The sequence below is a fragment of the Neoarius graeffei genome, chromosome 28 (assembly GCF_027579695.1).
Source record: "Neoarius graeffei isolate fNeoGra1 chromosome 28, fNeoGra1.pri, whole genome shotgun sequence".
NCBI classification, from domain to species: Eukaryota; Metazoa; Chordata; class Actinopteri; order Siluriformes; family Ariidae; genus Neoarius; species Neoarius graeffei.
In genome coordinates this window covers 15,638,428-15,658,093 of record NC_083596.1, presented here as the reverse complement: position 1 = coordinate 15,658,093, position 19,666 = coordinate 15,638,428, and the positions used below count along the sequence as shown (strand labels likewise).

Genomic DNA, 19,666 nt, shown 5'->3' with positions numbered 1-19,666 from the left:
GAATCAAGTTGTGATTGTGATTGCTCTTTGCAGATACCTTTGTTGCAGAAAATGACCAGTGCTCACGCATGAAGATTCTTCACTCTTTGGCCTTTTAGACACTGTTTAACTGCCCTTTTCAATGCCTTACCAGGATATCATTTCGTCCTGGCTGAAAGTACAGGTGTTATTTTATCCTTAGTGCCATCTATGTGTCGGACCAGACTGTGCCCGCTGTTTAGAATTTCCCGTGATACTCTTCATCCTCTTTACTGGTGTTCGTTTTATACCACCTGAACGGTGAAGTTATAAACCAGTACTTGCATTTGCGAGTTAATCTTGTAAAGATTGAGCAATTGCACTTGAGAGAGTGTCCCATCTGTGTTCAGTTTCGAACATTTTTATCTTTTGACCTACATGAGTTAATAAGAGTTATAATAACTGGCATGTCAGAAAAGAGGTGGGGGTTTTTTTGTTTTTTTTTTTTTACTTTTGAGTTTACACTTGAATAAGGGAATAACCTCAGCTCTTACACTAGCACCTGTTCAACTAAACCACATCAGATTCATTCAGGTGTGAAAAGGCGCACCGATTTATTTTTGCTCAGTTTTCTTTTGCCCGTTTTTGCATTTTAAAAGTGCGTTATCGGATTACGACGGATAAATCTTTGTAACTAAAATGCAATATTATAAATATGCATACATAATGGTCTGTTGTAAAGCGAAACTCCAAATTCTACCATTTCTCAAATTTATGTAAATTGATGTCACTCGAGGTCACATATGTATTATAGATATATTTAGCTGTTTAACTGTCGTTTTAGCTACAAGTAATCGCCAAATGTGTCATCTGTAGACTGACGATCTGTCCAGCATGTATCCTGCCTGTCGCCCAATGTCAGCTGGGACTGGCTCCAGCCCACCCACGACCCGCAAAGGATAACCAGTATAGAAAATGAAATGAAATGAATGTATCTACTGCCTAAATTAGCTAAAGTACATCTATATACAATTTTATTATAATAAACTAAATCAATCTTTTAATTTCCTTTGAGTTTGACTTGTATTAGTACATAAACAGTTACTATTTTGTGTCCTCGTTCTTTCACGTCGATGTTATGTTCAAAGTAAGCGTCAGGGTTAAACAACGCTAGGACAAGGATGCTGTGTGTGAAACAGCCTTGAAGCGATTTGTTTAGTTTGTTGCGGAGTATTGCAAAAATGAGTATCATATATGTTTTGTGCTAAATGTTTGCGATCTGTGTGCTGTGGTCCTGTGGTTTAATGTGAAAGATATACAGTGCACCCTGTGCAGTTAATTGACTAAGTGTTGAATTTTAACCAATCCGCATACTGTGTTGGCAAATTTGGGAGAGAAAACACAGCCCTTGGAGAGTTCTGCAGCGTAGAGATTCCGTCACAGCCCGAGTGGGACCCGGTATCGGTTCATCGTTTTGTTCTTTTTCAGTTCAGTCAAGACCTGAAGCAGGTAATGTTTTAAAAGGTGTAATGGATCTAATGGTCTTTATAATCTTTCTGTATGTACATTGTTCTGCAAACATGTTGCTGTTCTAAATGATGTTCAGGACATATTTAGGTCAGTACAATACTTTTGATTTCGACGCTGTGAGAATTATAATTAAATTAATGAATAGAAATTGAAAGTTGACATGCCAAAATGCTGAAAAGGCTGCACGTTTTTTTCCCTTTTCTCCTGGAAATTGTTTGGGAATCTTATCATTTAATTCGAACATTTACATTTCAACCAGCTACGTCAGGTATTTCTAACCTTTGCTTGTTATTTCAAATCAATACTAACGGAATGAAACTATACCTATAAATATCTGACCAATATAGCTGTGTCTGAAATGTATGAAACGCTGTATAAAAGGCAAGAAAGACGATGGAATATTTTGTAATAATCATACCTTGTTAAACACGACTCACAAACTGATGCTTTTAACTCCATTAACTATATCCTACCTTGAGCTTGTTTAGCTAATGCTGAGATGTCAAAATGTGAAATGCCTTTCGCTACTGTATACCTGTACCTCACCCATACCGAAAGATTTAATACAAGAATTTATGTAGAAACGCATCTAATGAGAATAAAATGCTTGCCAGAAACCTGAATTGTTTTTGTCTTAATGTAAAACAATATTAGGTCATGTATGCAGATGTATGAATAACACTAAACCCTAAAAAAAAAAATTAACTCCAGTTACACAAACATTAACCTTTACAGCTTGTTAACAAAAACGTTGTTTGCCCTTGAGGGTGGTATTTACAGGGACGGATCCAGCCCAAGAATCTGACAGATGCACGTTTTGCAGAAATGTTTTCACTAATTTTACCAGATCGTTATGGATTTTCACAGGGGCGTAGAGCACGTCGAGCCCTTTCCAAAGAGGGCAGCCACAGCCTGCTACGGCAGCCACGGCTCAGCCCGCTATTCGCCCCCGAAGCCCCGTGTGAGTGTGGCTCGCTGAAAACTTTAATATGAGCCCTGGCTCCAGCCACGCACGCACACCGGGATTTAAAAATTAATAACTCTGCCACCAATAGTCCTAGCCCCACCAAACTTTACAGGCACCTCCCTCTCTCCAAAACCTTTTGAAATAGCCCAGGCTTGGTCCGCTACGACCGCAGCTCGGCCTGTTATTCATGGCGAATGTCGACCTCTTTCTGGAGCATTTAATTGGTTTGACCTAGGTTGTTTGTCTCAGGTCATGCTATACAAAGCATCGCGAGAATACAGGTAATTAGTTCAAGTAAGCATCACCGCTTACTACAGGTGGTCGGATCCTGAACCATTGGTCTATTGGTTGAGCATGGCTATAACCCATGTAGCCAGCTAGCGATAAAGTAAACAAACGCCCTGTGACCAATGCCAAGTGGTGCACATATATTTCTGACCGATGCACGTGCATTGGTCTGGATCCGTCCCTGTATTTATAATGTTTAAAAATATTCCTCAACCTGTTAGGTTCCTGATGATACCACAGGCATCTGTGACCAAGGGCTAAGGGCTGTACTCTGTGGGCAGGAGGCATGGTATACTCTCTCCATTAATCACAGTGACACTAGTCAATCTCTCATGTCTGTGAGATGTACCGTACGTAGAAAAAGAGCAAATAGTGCAAACACCACCACCTCCAAGTGTGTTCATGCGGGTTTTGAAAAGATGAGGTTGGATGGCTTGACGTTTCTGAGGAAGCATGTGCTAGCCTCCACCTTCCCTGGCTGTTATCTGCTGTGTGATGGGGGAGAGCCAGCTGCTGGGTGGGATTTGACAAGTGAACAAATTGTGGAGGAAAAATCTTCTCTTGAGAAGGTTTGGTGTGAGGTACTGGTGAACTACCGGTACTTTGGCAGTACAAAATCAAGTTTTCTTTCCCAAGTTTGAAAGTCTGCTGGAACAGGATGCCCAAAACTGGCCTCATATGTTCTTTTTCTTTCCTACCATTGATATTGTTCAGCAACTAGACCCTGCTCTGTGGGCCTTCAATGGTCATGAAGAACATGCTTTCATCTACTACTTTTACTCTCAGACCAGATCTGCAATCTCAAATGGATGGTGAGATTTGTTCCCCTCAGCCAGATCACCTATGCAGGTTTGGCGACTTGGTTAGAATCGCCAGTTGAGGACTGTGACCTTGCATTTCCAAGAAGGACTTTGAAACACAAGGACCTCCAGTAGATCTGTTGTTCTGAATGGACAGTGAAAGTTTGTATCCTCAGCCAGATCACCAATGTCTGTCTGTCTGTCTGTCTGTCTGTCTGTGGTTCTGGCTCCTCGGTCTGAATCACCATCAATGGCGTCAAGTTCTGTTTGGTTTTACTGCAGTTGAGATTCCCTTTGGAAGCAGCAGGGGTCTTGAAACGTCCCGGACCGCTCCTTTAATGGTTAATACCTAATCATAGTCCTGCTCATAGTTTAATGTAATATAATGACTGAGGAGAAAATCAGAAAATACTACAAACTTCAGATAACTTTATATCATCATCATCATCAAGCATGTATCATCACAAAAACTGGGGGAAAAAGCACATTGATTTAGGTTTTATTCATATAACCACTACAAACAAATTCCCAGTATATTCCTGCTCAGAGAAAGAATGCGGAGGTTTTATTTGAGTCATGAACTAACAGCACTTTCTCTAGCGTATTCCCCCAAGTGTGAAGATGCCACTGATCTGGGCTCAGTGCTACTTTGCCCAGTGTTCCCATTGAAAGCAGGCCACTCTGTTGTATGGCCAGGATATTGTTCAGTGCAAAATGCCACACTGCAGTTCTGGACAGCTGGGGAAATCAGGGCTTTCGCTTCCCTATTTGAGCCTGAGGCTGTCTGCTCGTGTTGGGGACTAATTTGTGAATCCTTGGCTACCACTCGTGTCTGGATTGTGTTGTAAATGTCAGATAAGGGCTTCGGATTTGAATCCAGGCTCCTAAAGACACTTTCAGGTAGCTCTATTCGACTGAGTTTGGGGGCCGGGTAGAGGGACTGGTGGAGTTTGGCTTGGGTTGAGTAAATCTGGTGTGCAGCTGGAGTCTGGATGTCTGAGCTGCGACATGGCGGCTGCTGCAGCGGCGGCATTGACATTCGGGTGCTATGGGCTTCCGGCAAAGAGGCATGCATATACTGGAGATTGATATCAGGCCTGGACAAAAAGGGTACAGGGGCAGTTCAAGCCTGTTAGACTACCTTGTAATGAATTTAAATAAATAAATGTAACCTGAAGGATTAATAATTGATCCATTACTTTGCATGGAGTTCATCATCTCACCTTTTGGCGTCTTTGTTCCTGCTCTTGAGTATACGCTGGGATTGATGGGGAATAGTGCTCTGGCTCAATCCCTCCTCACCACAGGCCAATCCCACACCTCCACACTTCGTAAATGCTGATGATACAGGGTTGGAGACGAGCACGGACGCAGCCTTCATGACCGGTAGGTACAGTGCACTAGTGGATTCTGCTGAGCTGGAGACTTGTTCATCTTCCTCATCCGTGTCCAGGAGACTTACTGAGAAGACGAAACACAATCATATTTATATTACAAAAAATATTTAAGATTTCCTGAATAGTTTTCAAATGGTCTACTTATTTGCTTTTGTTTTAATCCTGCATTCTTACAGTGCCCCCTGGTGGCTCGGGAGGTTGCTTACACAGCTTAATATAATAAATTAACTTTTTGTTTTTATTTTTTATTATAATTTTTTTTTAATTGGATTAAGAGATCTAAAATTTGGCTCGTTCACATTTCTGGGACAGAAAAGGAGGAAATAAGGATGCTAAACCAAATATTTCTGTGTTACAAATTAAAATGGTGGGGGGTTTTGTTTGTGTTTGTTTTAAATCAACTCTTGTAATTTTTTTTATTTATTTATTTATTTTTTTATTGCTTTGTACAGGCATGCAACAATTCAACCAACTCATGATTCAATTTGACTCCCTATACTGGGTTCATGATTTGATTCTCCCACCATATTTTTTGGGAAAAAAAAATTAAATGAAAATGTTACCAACATTTATTTTCATACACTTTATCAGCATAAATGTGCCTTTTGTAAAATTTAAATTAGTTTTCTTTGTAACCAGCAGTAATTTACCCACATTTGTAAATAGTTGGAGTAAAATTTAATAGCCTATTAACTAAAATATTCCTTTTCTTAAAAATGAAGAAAAAAATTTGTAATAAACTTTTATGAACATTTATACCATCTGCATTTGCGTCTCTTTTCTTTAGCTTTCTCCAGTCTGTTAAAAGAGAGCTCTGATTTTCTTGTTAAATCTATTTGTACAGTCAATCATACAACAGCTCTTTCTCATTTTAGAGCTGTTTTGTGTTTTTGTGAAGCTGTGTTACTTCTGCCTATGGGGAAGTCACGTGCTTTCCTGCTATTTTATCATTATGCCTTCTGCTGTCTAAACAATGCGATTACAGACAGGAAAAAGCGAAGATCACGCAGCCTGGTGATAGCTGTGATTTTCATTTTTTATTTCATAGATTTTAATCATAAATTTGTATCGCAATTTATTGCATGTATGGTTAGATGCCTAGTTCTTTGGGGAAAATGTACACAAAGGAAAAGTACCAAAAGCCTAATATAGCATCCAATATAAAGTTTTAAAAATAAATCACTTTTCCCCCCATGTTTGTTTATACCCTTGGGTTAGTGAAAAGTTTCTTTATTAATTATGTTTTGGTTTATTAAGATGCCACTAAACAACTACTACTAGAAATAAATAAATTTGTTTTTAAATAAGCTATAACATTTATACATCAATAACTTCACAAAAAGTTTTTACGTCAAGGTCACCATGTGTGCATGCCTGTGGTGTGTATGATGCTTTACAGATACCTTGATGATTAAGTGTCGTGTTCTGTTGCTGCCCTGAATCTGACCTCTGATGCATCTCCTTATCTCTAAACCTAATTAGGATCAAAACACAAAGATTGTCCATGTCTGTCTTTCCATTTTGAAATATTCTCCACTACTTGTTTGTAAACCCAGTTTTATACATGTTACCTTTTCCTGCCAAGTCCATTGTCACGAAAGCCTTTGGCAAAGGGGTTGTTGTCGATCTTCAGCTTTGTGATCTGGTGGAGAAAAGACCGATCCGTCACCACCTGGGTCCACCTCAAAAATACTGATCCATGTGAAAGCTTTAAACAATAAATTAATCACGAAATAAATTGTTTACGCTGGAGCCAAGGTCTCAACCACATATTGCTCTGGTCTCATTCAAACCACTAGATGGCACTTTGACACTTATCTTAGGGTCGTCATCATTTCTGGTCAGGCTTGAAGTTCTCCCTAGATGTCTTTTGTCTACTCAAGTTCAGAAATTTGTTTATAAATATTAAAATGGCAAACATGTTTAAGATTGCAGTTGCTCGAAAATTAGCCTCTGGAACATCTATCCATTTTAATGTGGGAAACCGATTAGGGTTACCTGACTAATACGCCTTTTCCACCAACGGAGAACGGGTTCTGTTGTGGTTCGTGCACCAAATTTTGAACCATTGGGAGCATTTCGACCAAAAATAAATTGGTTTGGAACCTGAAAAGTTGGTTCCCATCTGAAACCAAGATATAGCTGTTTTTTCCAGCATGAACCATGAGAACATCAGTGGGTGTGTCATTAGTTTGGAGAGGAAGCAGAGCACAGTAAGGCCGAACACAAAGGAAAAGGAAACATTTACAGAAAAATGGAATAAAATATCTGCAATAACTGAATAAAAGCTCACAGGTAATCAATACACACCATCATCTTGCTGCTACTGTTTACTCCTGTTGTGAATTATGCAACACCCTTCATTCATGATGTGTCCTTGATTACAACGGTTCCATTCAAAATTGGTGAAAATGTTGGTTGGGTCATGAGCTGGTACCAAAGCTCAAGGAATCCTGAATGGAACCGGTTTAGGAACCTATTCCCTGTTGGTCGAAAATCAGTATGACTGCTGTTACCTCTTGGTTCTGGTAGGACGTGACTGCTATAAAGGCTGCCTCTGAGAAGGTAAACCTCAGGTATCCACCGCTATGGCCTCCAAAAGGGTCTGGAGCCTGCACTATGTGTAGACGAGGTTGATATTTGTGCATGGAATGAAGCACCACCTATTGGAAAATGACAAAGACATCAACGCATGGAGGTTTTGGATCCAGGCATGTCCCAAAAAAAAAAAAAAATATATATATATATAATGTAATACATAGTTAACTCATTCAGGATTACTGTACACACTTGTTTTGCGCTTCTTCAAACCTCATCTTGTTGACTTAATAGTCATATTACAATGAAAGTTATATGAAAATATAACATTGGCACAATTTAAAAAAAACCCACTATATCAGATACTATAGTACACTCGGTGTGTTTGTTTCAGTGTTTATTTCAGAGACCGTAACTAGTTTGTTTAGTGTTAATGAGTTCCAAGCCTAAAAAATACAATATGATGTACCTCAAGGTTTTATTTTAGGCCCCATACAGTTCTGCCTTTCTATACAATCCTGGATACATGTAGTTGAAGGCATAAACACTTAAATTAAACAAATACATTCTTCAAAACATAAGTACTGAAGTTGAAGTCTGGTCAGAATACTGTAACTGATGTCACCCTTGAGGTTTTAAGGCTATCATGTAAAAGCATGTGTAATCTACAGCTAAAGGCCTGGGTGTAGCTTTTAATGCTTGTTTATCATTTCATTCCTAGTGTTGGGTCAAGAGGTGTTTTTAAAAAAAGTAATTCTCATAGATTTATGTAATTATTTCATTATTGTGGTGCTTTTTAAAAAAAATTGTAGTGGAAGATTTTACAGACCTGTGTATTAGTTTAATTTTAAGATATTGAGATTTAGATTAAAACCTTTTAATTCAAGGGAGCAACTGTTTTAATATGTAACTGTATCAACTACTACTACTAGTACTGTGTTCTCACCAGGCCTTTAGAGTTGAGTGCGTTGTTGGTGAGCTTGAGTTTATGGAAGGAGATTGGATACTGCATCCACCTTTCTCCCAAAGCGGGCGAGTCCGGGTGGATGAAGAAGCGGTTTGGCAGGTGGGGTTCGGATTTGCCGCTCACCTCCCAGTGATCCCTGTTCCACTGCACAGATGATAGTCATGGTCAAGCAGGTCAATTTTATTGTTAAAGCACACTAAAAAGAAGTGTTGACCAATAGGTGTGAAAATTTGCTAGTTTCCAGATGAAAACAACAACAAAAAAGCAATTTAAATGTATAATAATAATAGTAAAGTGTATGATCGAAACAGGACAAAGAGCAAGAGAGAAGCTGTGGAACAGCAATCAGATTTTCACAGATCAAGACCTCAAACACTGTACTTTCCCCAAAATTAAGTTGCTCAATGAGGCTGTAGCCCATACCACCCACTGCTGTTGTGTTTTTGAAATCCAATCAATCCTGTAGGAGTAGCGATTTTTGTTGTGAAATTGCATATGACCCCTGTGTTGACTCATCCATGGCAGGTGGTGCCACCTGGTGAACAATTCTTGTTGGAATATGTCTTTCGAGTCTTCTGGGTGAGTTTCAGTGAAAACATCCCAGCAGTTTACAAACAGTAGCGTTTAAGGCAGCTGGGCCATAGAAGGTTCACGCTGCATGCTGCACGCTACACGTTCACGTGAAGAACCGGACCCTGGGCCATTAAACTTCATGCTTGGATGTTCACGTGTTGCGTCTGTTCTACTTTGACCGAGTAACCAACAATATGGACTCTTCGGATGACGACGATTGCCTCATTCTGCTTTTACTGAGACAGAGGAAGAGAAAAAGGAACAGAATTTGGAGCCGAGAACACTTCCTTCTGAGAGAAACCCGTGGTGAATTTCACCGAACATTCTATAATCTGCTTGACAATCCTGATGAAGAACTATTTTTCAATTATACCATTCAATTATATTTTTTCTGAAGTTTTCCCCTGAAAGCATAGAGTTATCTCCCTAGACCCGTTCTGATTGGCTGGCGCGGCGGTGACCGCATGCATTGACTGGAATTTCCATCTTCACGCCTAGAAAAAAGTGTGCATGTTCATTTCTCGCTTCACGCGTGAAGTGTGCAGCGTGCAACGTGAACGCCGTTCTATGGCCCAGAGCAAGTCATGCTACGTTTGTCCACTTTTCTTTACACGCGTGTAGCGTGCAGCATGCAGCGTGCAGCGTGAACCTTCTATGGCCCAGCTGCCTAATGTGACGAGTCACCCAAAAATTTCAGACGCCCATAAAATCGTAAATATGACAGGTGGCACCACCATCCTGACAACTTTTATACAAACCAACCTGGGGACCATTGTGTATGAGTTTGATCAAAATCTGATCAGTCCTGTAGGAGGAGTAGTGATTTTGTGAAATTGCATATGACCCCTGTGTAGCTGCATCCATGGTAGGTGGCACCACCTGGTGGACAATTCTTGTTGGAATAGGTCTTTAGAGTCTTTTGGATGAGTTTCAGTGAAAACATCGTAGTAGTTTACAAACAGTAGCGTTTAATGTGACGAGTCACCCAAAATTTTCAGACGCCCATAAAATCGTAAATATGACAGGTGGCGCCACTTTCTTGACAACTTTTATACAAACCAACCTGGGGAACACTGTAGGTGAGTTTGATTGAAATCCGATCAATCCTGTCGGAGGAGTAGCGATTTTTGTTGTGAAATTGCATATGACCCCTGTGTAGCTGCATCCATGGTAGGTGGTGCCACCTGGTGAACAACTCTTGTTGAAATATGTCTTTAGAGTCTTCTGGGTGAGTTTCAGTGAAAACATCCTAGCAGTTTACGAACGGTCGCGTTTAATGTGACGAGTCACCCAAAATTTTCAGACGCTCATAAAATCGTAAATATGACAGGTGGCACCACCATCCTGACAACTTTTATACAAACCAACCTGGGGGACACTGTATGTGAGTTTGATCGAAATCTGATCAATCCTGTAAGAGCAGTAGTGATTTTTGTAAATTGTTGACAGACAGACGACGCATGATCACATAATCTCATCCAGCCTGGCCTGCAGCCGGGTGAGCTAAAAATCAGTAAAATATATATATATTTTTTAAATGACTAATATACAAGGCATTGTTCTTCCTGTGACACAGTTCTCTGTAGATTTGTATTTATGTTGCATAGTTTTGTTTTTGTCCTTTTCATGCTGCTGTAATAATTTATAGGGCTACACTTGCCTTCATTTTATATTTCTAAATAACTAATGGCTGAATATATGAAACTGTTTTTGTTTTTTTAGCTATTTGTAGCTAGTTATTTAAATTGAATAAAATTAAAATATCAAAAGCACTGTGTAAATGTCAGTATTATGAGTACAAACAGGAATTGTTCAATCATTGAAAATAAAATTAATAGACAAACAAGAAAGGAAAAGAATAAATGAAAGAAATATGTATTGACATACAGTATGTTGTTGTTGTGTGTTTGTGCGTGCGTGTGCTGAAGGGAAGGGCTGGGAGTTACCTTGTACTTGTTATTATCAAACAGCACCATGTCCATCATCAGCACATACTTGACTTTGGGGTTGAGTCCCATCACTGTGACTCTGCAGCTGGGAAACATGCGTCTGAAGAAATCAATATGACCGGAAAAATAAAACGTGATTAAAACCTCAGACACAATTCACATCACTGACACTGTTATTAATTAGTCTGCAAACTGAACGTTTCCTGAATAAGATGCATTTTTATTGAAAGTTATTAAATGTTGATTACAAAGCACAGGGCAGGCAGCTCTATGTGTGAACAGTATGATGGAAACAAAATATTATATCGGAATATAATTATATCAGTACAAATTGGAAATGTATTTTATTATAGAGTATTAAATAACTAAGGCGGCACGGTGGTGTAGTGGTTAGCGCTGTCGCCTCACAGCAAGAAGGTCCGGGTTCGAGCCCCGTGGCTGGCGAGGGCCTTTCTGTGCGGAGTTTGCATGTTCTCCCCGTGTCCGCGTGGGTTTCCTCCGGGAGCTCCGGTTTCCCCCACAGTCCAAAGACATGCAGGTTAGGTTAACTGGTGACTCTAAATTGACCGTAGGTGTGAATGTGAGTGTGAATGGTTGTCTGTGTCTATGTGTCAGCCCTGTGATGACCTGGCGACTTGTCCAGGGTGTACCCCGCCTTTCGCCCGTAGTCAGCTGGGATAGGCTCCAGCTTGCCTGCGACCCTGTAGAACAGGATAAAGCGGCTAGAGATAATGAGATGACATGAGATTAAATAACTAATGCAACATGATTAATGATTACTCATCTGCTTTTAGGGTTCATTTCTATGTTACAATCTAGTATTGCTGGTCTTTTTTTTTATTAGGAACAAACAAAATGGTGGAGCGTGTTGCTGAACCAACCAAGGATGAAATAAAAACTCTACTCGAAAACAAAACCCTAAAAATTATCAAGTATTTAAAAGAAACAGAAATAGCTCAAACTAGAAAAGCACTCGGAGAGCATAGACCTCCGCCAAGAATCCTTTAAAAAAAAATCCGGGATCCAGAAGGTGATCCGGATCACCGCCAAAATTTAATGGATTGTTACTTGTGCCCAGTCACACCTCTGGAAAAAATTTCAGAGCAATCTGTTCATTACTTTTTCTGTAATGTTGCTAACAGACAAACCAACAAACAAAACAAACCAACGCTACTGAAAACATAACCTCCTTGGAGTTACCTCCTTGGTAATAATATAGTTCCCCCCCCCCCCCCCCCCCCATCGGCTGTTCTACACTCCAGACCAGTTGGTGGCAATAATGCACTTTTAAGTTGGTTTGCCAACCACCAAAAAACCCTAAAGAAGAAGAAGAAAAAATACAAAAAAATTATTATAGCATCTTTCACAAATTGCTACTGTCATTTCGCTGGTTTGTTTACATTCTAGGCGGAAATGATTTTGTCAGACATTTTGTATTAAGTTTTTATTTATTGAATTTGCAAAAAATTAAAATAAAAATGCTAAGTTTCTCAAAAATCCAGTGAATGTGGATAGAATAAAACAGTTATTCCACTCAATCTCGTCGTACATGGCTTATAGCTGACTCGGTGCTATGCACCTCATCGCCTATCAGCTCATGTACGACTCGATTTCATGGAATAACTTTTAATCATCCAATCACATCGCAGCAGTACTTCCATAAAATCATTCCAGAACTGGTCAATGTTTGACCGTGGCATGGTTTAGTGTTTCAGAAACTGCTGATCTCCTGGGATTTTCACGCACTTTAGTCTTTCGTGACAGTTCCGTGGGCAGGAATGACTTGTTGTTGAAAGAGGTCAAAGGCCAGACTGGTTTGAAGTGACAGGAAGCCTACGATAATGCAGATCTTTCCAACCATGCTGAGAAGATAAGCAGCAGAAGATTACGTCAGGGCTGGTTAGCCAAAAACAGGAAACAGGCTACAGTGGACACAGGTTCATCAAACCTGGACATCAAAATACTCATGATTTATGACTGGTTGATTGGATAATTGCACGAATGAACAGATTTACGTGTGTGAGTGGTTATTTACCTCCGCCAGCTTTGTTGGAGGAGGTTATGTTTTCGCCTCTGTTCGTTTGTCTGTTCCCAACGTAACTCAAAAAGTAGTGAACGGATTTTGATGAAATTTGGAGGAAAGATGGGCCATGGGCCAAGGAACAACTGATTAGATTTTGATGCAAATCTGGATATGTGGCTTGGTGAAGGTATGCACTCTACCAAGTGCCCTTGTAGTTCAATTTATATTTAATTTTTTTTTTTTTAACATGCACTGTAGTCTTAAGTTATTAGCTCATCCGGCCGATGGACGATGAGATTATAGCACCATGTGTTGTCCATCGTCCGGCCGGCGTTGTCCACATTTCACGAAAATTGCTTCTTCTCTCTCAATTCTTCAGTGATTTTTCTTCTTTTTGGCAGGAAGGTAGGTCCACCTAGGATGCATATAGCTTCTACCCAGATTTGCTTAATTACAATTATTAATGAAGTTATGGACTAATTAAGCCTTAACGAGCAGTTCAACAACAACAACAAAAATCGCTTCTTCTCGGACAATCCCTCACTGTTTTGAATTCTTTCTGGCAAATAGGTCGGTATTCCTAGGCTGTATATAGCGTCTATATATAGCTTGTATATAGCTTGCAACATTTATTGTGCAAGATGGCCCACTTTAAATCGTTCCTTCTCGACTAGACGGGGCTGGAGTGAGCTACGCCGTCAGTGACAGTCTTGTTGTCCATGACCATCTGTTTCAGTGTTGTAAATACTGTATATGAGTTGAAAAAATATGACAAGCACACTCATCAACAAATCTTCATAAATCTTGAAATGGAAAAACCAGCTTCAAAAACTATTACTGTACTATTATGGCTCAGTTCACTGGAGCTGTGATGAACCTGTCTGGAAGAGGATGCATGAGTATTTTGCCCTTATCAACAGCTGTGAAAACACAAACGTTTTGCTAGAATATTATTTGCAGGATTTAGTTGCATCATGAGGTCACTAAGTCTCCATTTACAGTACCACCACCATCATGCCAAGAAACTATCTGGAGAACTTGCCAAAAGACTTGCTGGCTTGTTGTCAAACCACAAGCATAAGTTACTGGAGTTACTGCTAAGGATTTCTGGACTGGGTTCTAAGGTGGAATAATGGAGGATCTATGATGACGTAGGTCTGTTTGATTTGTAAAGAACCTACAAATCTTTCATGTATGCATGCATACATCACGTGAATATATACAGTATACGGATGCATGTATGAAATACGGGGTGATTTTGAGATGAAATTTTGATTGCCTCTACCAGGAGGATAAGACTCATTATCCCCAAATGCACACAAATGCTGTATGGTTCATTGACTATGATAAGAAATCACAAGCAAGAACTGTGGGTGTACAAAACACACAAATTGCAGAAGGATGCCACTTTTGGTGCCACATTTTTTGAGAAAATTATGGATTTTCCTTTACCTGTTTTACCTCGGATATTTTTATCTTCACTGAATTGTTAGTCCTTTTGATAGTTTCAATATTTTAAAGAAAATAACCCAACTTTTTTCTTTTGTACATCTTTACCAATCTTGATCATTCTGAATCTCAATGTACCACCTATATGAAGAACTGCATCTTTAAGTCCAGAGACCTGAAGAACCTAACCTCCGAGATACAACATTTAGATTTCTTAAGTTCATACTTTGCTCTTTTGCATCAAAATAGGAAAGAAAATTCCTTCTCCCAATAACACTACATGGTGCAAGAAATTATAAGCTACAAAAAAAAAAATCGCTTCAGACTTAGATTAGTTACCTTCCTGTTTTAGTGATGAGCATCTCCGTGCCAACGTTGTTAAATTTGTCCCACAGTTCTCGCCCCTGAAGCGCCGCATTAACTGGAAGTGACATCAGCTCTGCTTCACCACAGCTTGCCCGGCAAACCGAATTCATCTGTCCTATTCAATAAAATTTTGAGAAAAACGGACAGATACGATATTTTATGCTCGATGTTTGGTCTGAGTTCTGCTGCTGGAACCCTTGTTGATGCCACGACATTCTGAATAAATTGCAGGATCATGACACAATATATAAGACGAAATAAAAATGGCCAAATAGCACAACAAATCACAGATGTGCGGTGTTTACAACAACAGTAAACAGCTGGAATTTTCAACATTGTTGGAAGTTGACTATCTGGTGTCTATAACCTTCAAGAATATACCTTGCTTACCTTGTGGATAGTATCCATAGCTCTTGGTCAGGGGATTGAGTGGATAAGGGTAGTCCTCATGGACATACATGGCCTTGCAGCTGGAGCCTCTGGATTGAGTGCAGCAGTCAGCTATGGAGATGCGATGTGATGGAGCTCTTCCCAGGTGGATACCCACCCTCTTCTCACATGAAAAAGGTGTGTATGTTGGCTAGAACATGAATCCGAAGCCTTTTGATCTGCCTTCTTGTCTCACAGTTTGGGTCCCATCGTTGGTCATAGAGGTGTCTGGGAACTCCACTTTCTTGTTTTTAGGGAGAAAGGAGGGACCCTCACAACTTCAGAAGCTTAAGAATTGCCTCAGCCCCCACAAATACTTCATGAGGTGCTAATCACCCAAGCAGTTTGTCTCCTTATTACTTCAGGAAGCTAGGTGCTGTCCATGCAACTTTATAAGCTTGTCCTTTTGGCCTGTTCTCGGATCAGCCTTCCCAGGCCAGGTCTTAGCTTTATGCATTGTATGCTCAACATTAAGATTGATCTGGGACCAACAACAAAAGGCAACTTCCACTAAAAGCCTCTTTATTGGCCAGACCTAGACAGAAGGCCTACAAGAAATGCTTGTAAATGGTAGGAAGTGTAGATAGTGACACCTGAACACAAGAGTGTTTATCCTCTACGTCGTTGTCTCTGGCTAACTTAACCATGTCAAAGACATTGATCCACCATGCCAAACTCTTCATAGTTTATTCACAAGCAATAAAACTTGCCATTGGACTTTCATTCAAAGGAAAGGACAAAATGGTGACAAACAGCAGCAGGTGAGATATTAACATATTAAAAATTGTAAGTTTTATGCTGTATCCTCTTCAACTCCAATAATTAAGAAGTGTTGCTGTAACAATTATAATCCACAGAATTAAAGTCCTAAAGTCATGGACTAGTGTTGGGAGTCAAATTAAACTTAATTTTGAAGACTGGGGCCAATATCAAAAGCCTACAAGATGCCTACAGAAATTATTGTAAATATTACATGATTAGGATTATCTGCTTCAAATAAATTTTAGTTTAGGAAAGATAACTAATTCCATATAGTATATAAAAGGTCTCACCATCATTCATTTTAATCTTAATATACAATAGAAAAGATTGCAGTAAAGGTCATTCATTCATTCATTCATTCATAGTAATCACTTTATCCTGGTTAGGGTAATGGTGGATCCAGAGCCTATCCTGGGAACACTGGGAACCCGCACCCCCAAGTGGGACACCAGTCCATCACAGGGCACCATGAACACACATTCCCATATACAGCAATTTCACGTTTTTGACCAATGGGAGGAAGCACACTCAAGCACAGTGAAATTCGTCCTCTGCATTTAACCCATCTGAAGAAGTGCACATAAGTGAGCAATGAGCACACACACATACCCAGAGCAATGGGCAGTTATGCTATAGCACCCAGGGAGCAGTTGGGGGTTAGGTGCCTTGCTTAAGGGCACTTCAGCCCAACCTTCAGCCTAAGGTCACCCCATGTTAACCTAACTGCATGTTTTTGAACTGTGGAGGAAACTGGAGCACCCGGAGGAAACCCACGCAGACACGGGGAGAACGGCCATCAGCTGCTGGGCTCGAGCCCAAAACCTTCTTGATGCGAGGCGACAGTGCTAACCACTACACCACCATGCCGCTCTGTGTAAGTTTATCAGTTATGTAAATTGACTTCTGGCAGCACACTGGTGTAGTGGTTCGCGCTGTCGCCTCACAACAAGAAGGTTCTGGGTTTGAGTCCAGTGGCCGACGAGGGCCTTTCTGTGTGGAGTTTGCATGTTCTCCCCATGTCCGCATGGGTTTCCCCCACAGTCCAAAGACATGTGGCCAGGCTAACTGGCTACTCTAAATTGTCCATGGGTGTGGATGGTTGAGAGGAGAAAACCTCTATAATTATCTGGGAGAAGGCAACAAGAAACCACTACTGTAATTCTTCCCTAGAAACCTTGGTGGCTGAAGCCATCAGAGTGGACCTGCCATCAGGCAGAACACTAAAGAAGAAACTGACTTCTGGAATAATCTTGAAGATATCTTTCGACTCATCTGAGACAGTTTTAATTTTGACCTGCAACTGTATCAAATTGCTATCATGTAAGTTAAGATGACCACTTCCTACTCTCTGCATGGTCATGTCCACTTGTCCTCATGGCCACATGCAGGCCATAGGACTCTCCTTCCTGTGTAAGTGATCTCAGTTTCATAGAAAACGTTCACCAATTTAAGCAAGCAGATAAAGCTGCAGTGCCAGCGTGGGTGCATTCTGGTGTGGCTCTGATAGGACTCTCCTCTTGCTTATCTGCCTGTCCATCTGTCCATCCCCTCTCACCCCACCCAAGCTGAAAAGCCTGCAGCCATCACATGCAACTGGGCTCACTCCCAATGTCACCTTATAGCCCTGCTAATGCAAGACGCGGATGTCTGTGCTGGTCTGGGATCAGGTTGGGTTTAGGAGGAACTGTGAAGGGCATTAGAAGGAGAAAGGTCAAAAAGTGATAGCAGACCTGTACTGGTACACTTAATGGTTATGGATGATTCACAAACACCTGTATTACTATATTACTTGAGTTCTGTGTGAAAAGTAGTTGTGATTTTAGTTGTCCTTGCTAGACCTTTCAGTTCGAGGTAGCATCCGGTGACTGAAGTTTATGGCTGTGTTCCAGAGAGAAGGGATAAACAACAATAACATAAAGAATAAAAGAACAAAATGAAACACCTATTATTTCCCAAAAAGATTCTCCCAGTATCATTTGGAAAAAGGTTAATGGTTCTTGGGTTCCTAAAGGGGCTCTACATGGGATGCTGTCTCTTTGTGAAACACCCTGCTGTGTGGTTCTACATAGAACTTTTATGGATTCCACCAAAGTGACAATCCCCAAGAATTCACAAACTCCAAAAGGTTCTAGATCCAACTGTAAGCAGCCTCTGAGGAACCATATCAAGTCTCATTATACATGCAGTTTGTTGGGAAGACCAAAAATGCTGCTTTCAAGTTTAAAAGACAAATAAGCTGACTAAATGTAAATGTCTAGCTTTCCACTACTACTGTAGTATTTGAGACTGGTCTTGGTCTCAAGAACTGTGAGTAGGCCCAGTGGTTAGCATGTCTAACCACTGGGCCAACACAGTCTCGACCAGGAGATTGTGAGTTATGCTTGTGGTCGGATCATACCAAAGACCATCATAAAAATGGTACCTCCTGCCATCTGGCAAGGCATGGCGCAATACAGATGTGAGTAGGGAGTCAAACTCTTGCGGTTACCAGAGGATTGACCCCGCACCATAACCCTAGCTATGTAATAGTTGAGAGGCCAAGGTCTAGAGAAACAGAGATTGGTGCTGCCCGATGTGGCATGGGAAGGACTTTGATTGGTCTCAAGACCACTTTTTGAAGGTCTGGGAATCGACCACATTTTACTCAGTCTTGTCTCGATCTCGGATATAGAGGACTTGGGATTATACAGTATTTCAAGACTGGTCAAGACCACAACTGTGGGGTTTTCACTAAATTGCTTGTGCATTGTCCGATTTATTTGTTAACATCGTTACTGTGATTGGATATACAACTTCCTGTTTCAAATGCAACCAATAATGTGACTCATTGCGAATTTGAAATTTTAGTGACTGTTAATGGCCGTCACCCCTCCCCATCCCCCTTCACACCCACTCGTCTGGTCCTGGTCTTGACTTAAGATAAGAAGACCAAGATAAGAAGACCTTTATTATCCCACAATGGGGAAATTTCCTACTTGGTCTTAATCTTGACTTGGTCTCAACCCCTCAAAGTCTTGGTCTTACTCATGACTTGGTCTTGGTTGGTGGGCTTGACTACAACACTACTCTCTGAAGAACCGTGTAGCAACTTTAAAAACAGCCTACAAAACAAAAGCTTTTATGTAATCAGAACATAACAAAAGGCAAAACAAAAAGCTGAACTGTTCACTTCATGTCATTGTAACATATGCATGTTTTAGACCCAACGTAGGCAAGGAAAATATTCAGCTTTTCCTTATATAAGCAGCCAAAGACAAACATATCTAATAACCTGACTCATTAGGTTCTAACTTTTTTTGGGCCCAATTCCAGGTTTAACTGGAGTGATACGAAGGCGTGTCCTTCCACACATACAGGCACACTAAAGTCAGGAGTTACTGTTTGGTGGTTGATAGAGGACAGGAATCTGATTGGTTGAAAAGGGAGAAAGGAGAGCCCAGATAAGAGTGAGACAACCCTCGTATCATCACCATATGCAAATGAGTAAAGGTTGTTAAAATGCTGAGGGAAGGGGGTTATTCGGCAGAACCCTGGGGGGGAACGCTGGACAGAATGGAAACACCGAGCCTGCAGACAAACAGAAAGGAAGGAAAGAAAAGATGACAGAAAAGGTGTCAAGTGAGTGTCATTAAGCTGTGTGTTAACACCTACTTCAAGGGGACTCGAAACA

General features: G+C 40.6%; 2 protein-coding genes across 5 annotated transcripts in view; one reads left to right on the top strand and one right to left on the bottom strand.

The window, feature by feature from the left end:
• Positions 1–2,105, top strand: part of LOC132875628 (flotillin-2a) — a 64,804-nt gene extending 62,699 nt beyond the window's left edge. For all 4 annotated transcript variants that reach the window (XM_060912550.1, XM_060912549.1, XM_060912547.1 and 1 more), the window contains one exon: positions 34–2,105. In XM_060912550.1, the coding sequence (XP_060768533.1) occupies positions 34–72 (39 nt within the window). In that variant the 3' untranslated portion in view covers positions 73–2,105. The remainder of the gene's footprint in view (positions 1–33) is intronic.
• A 1,971-nt stretch (positions 2,106–4,076) lies between these two features.
• tbx16l (T-box transcription factor 16, like) lies at positions 4,077–15,358 on the bottom strand. Its single transcript, XM_060912552.1, has 9 exons — positions 15,196–15,358; positions 14,779–14,920; positions 10,965–11,067; positions 8,425–8,589; positions 7,457–7,603; positions 6,512–6,582; positions 6,344–6,414; positions 4,767–5,004; positions 4,077–4,640 (listed from the first exon to the last, which is right to left on the bottom strand). The coding sequence occupies exons 1-9, from the start codon at positions 15,263–15,265 to the stop codon at positions 4,118–4,120; spliced, it is 1,530 nt and encodes a 509-aa protein (XP_060768535.1). The 5' UTR covers positions 15,266–15,358; the 3' UTR covers positions 4,077–4,117.
• Between the last annotated feature and the right edge of the window lie 4,308 nt (positions 15,359–19,666).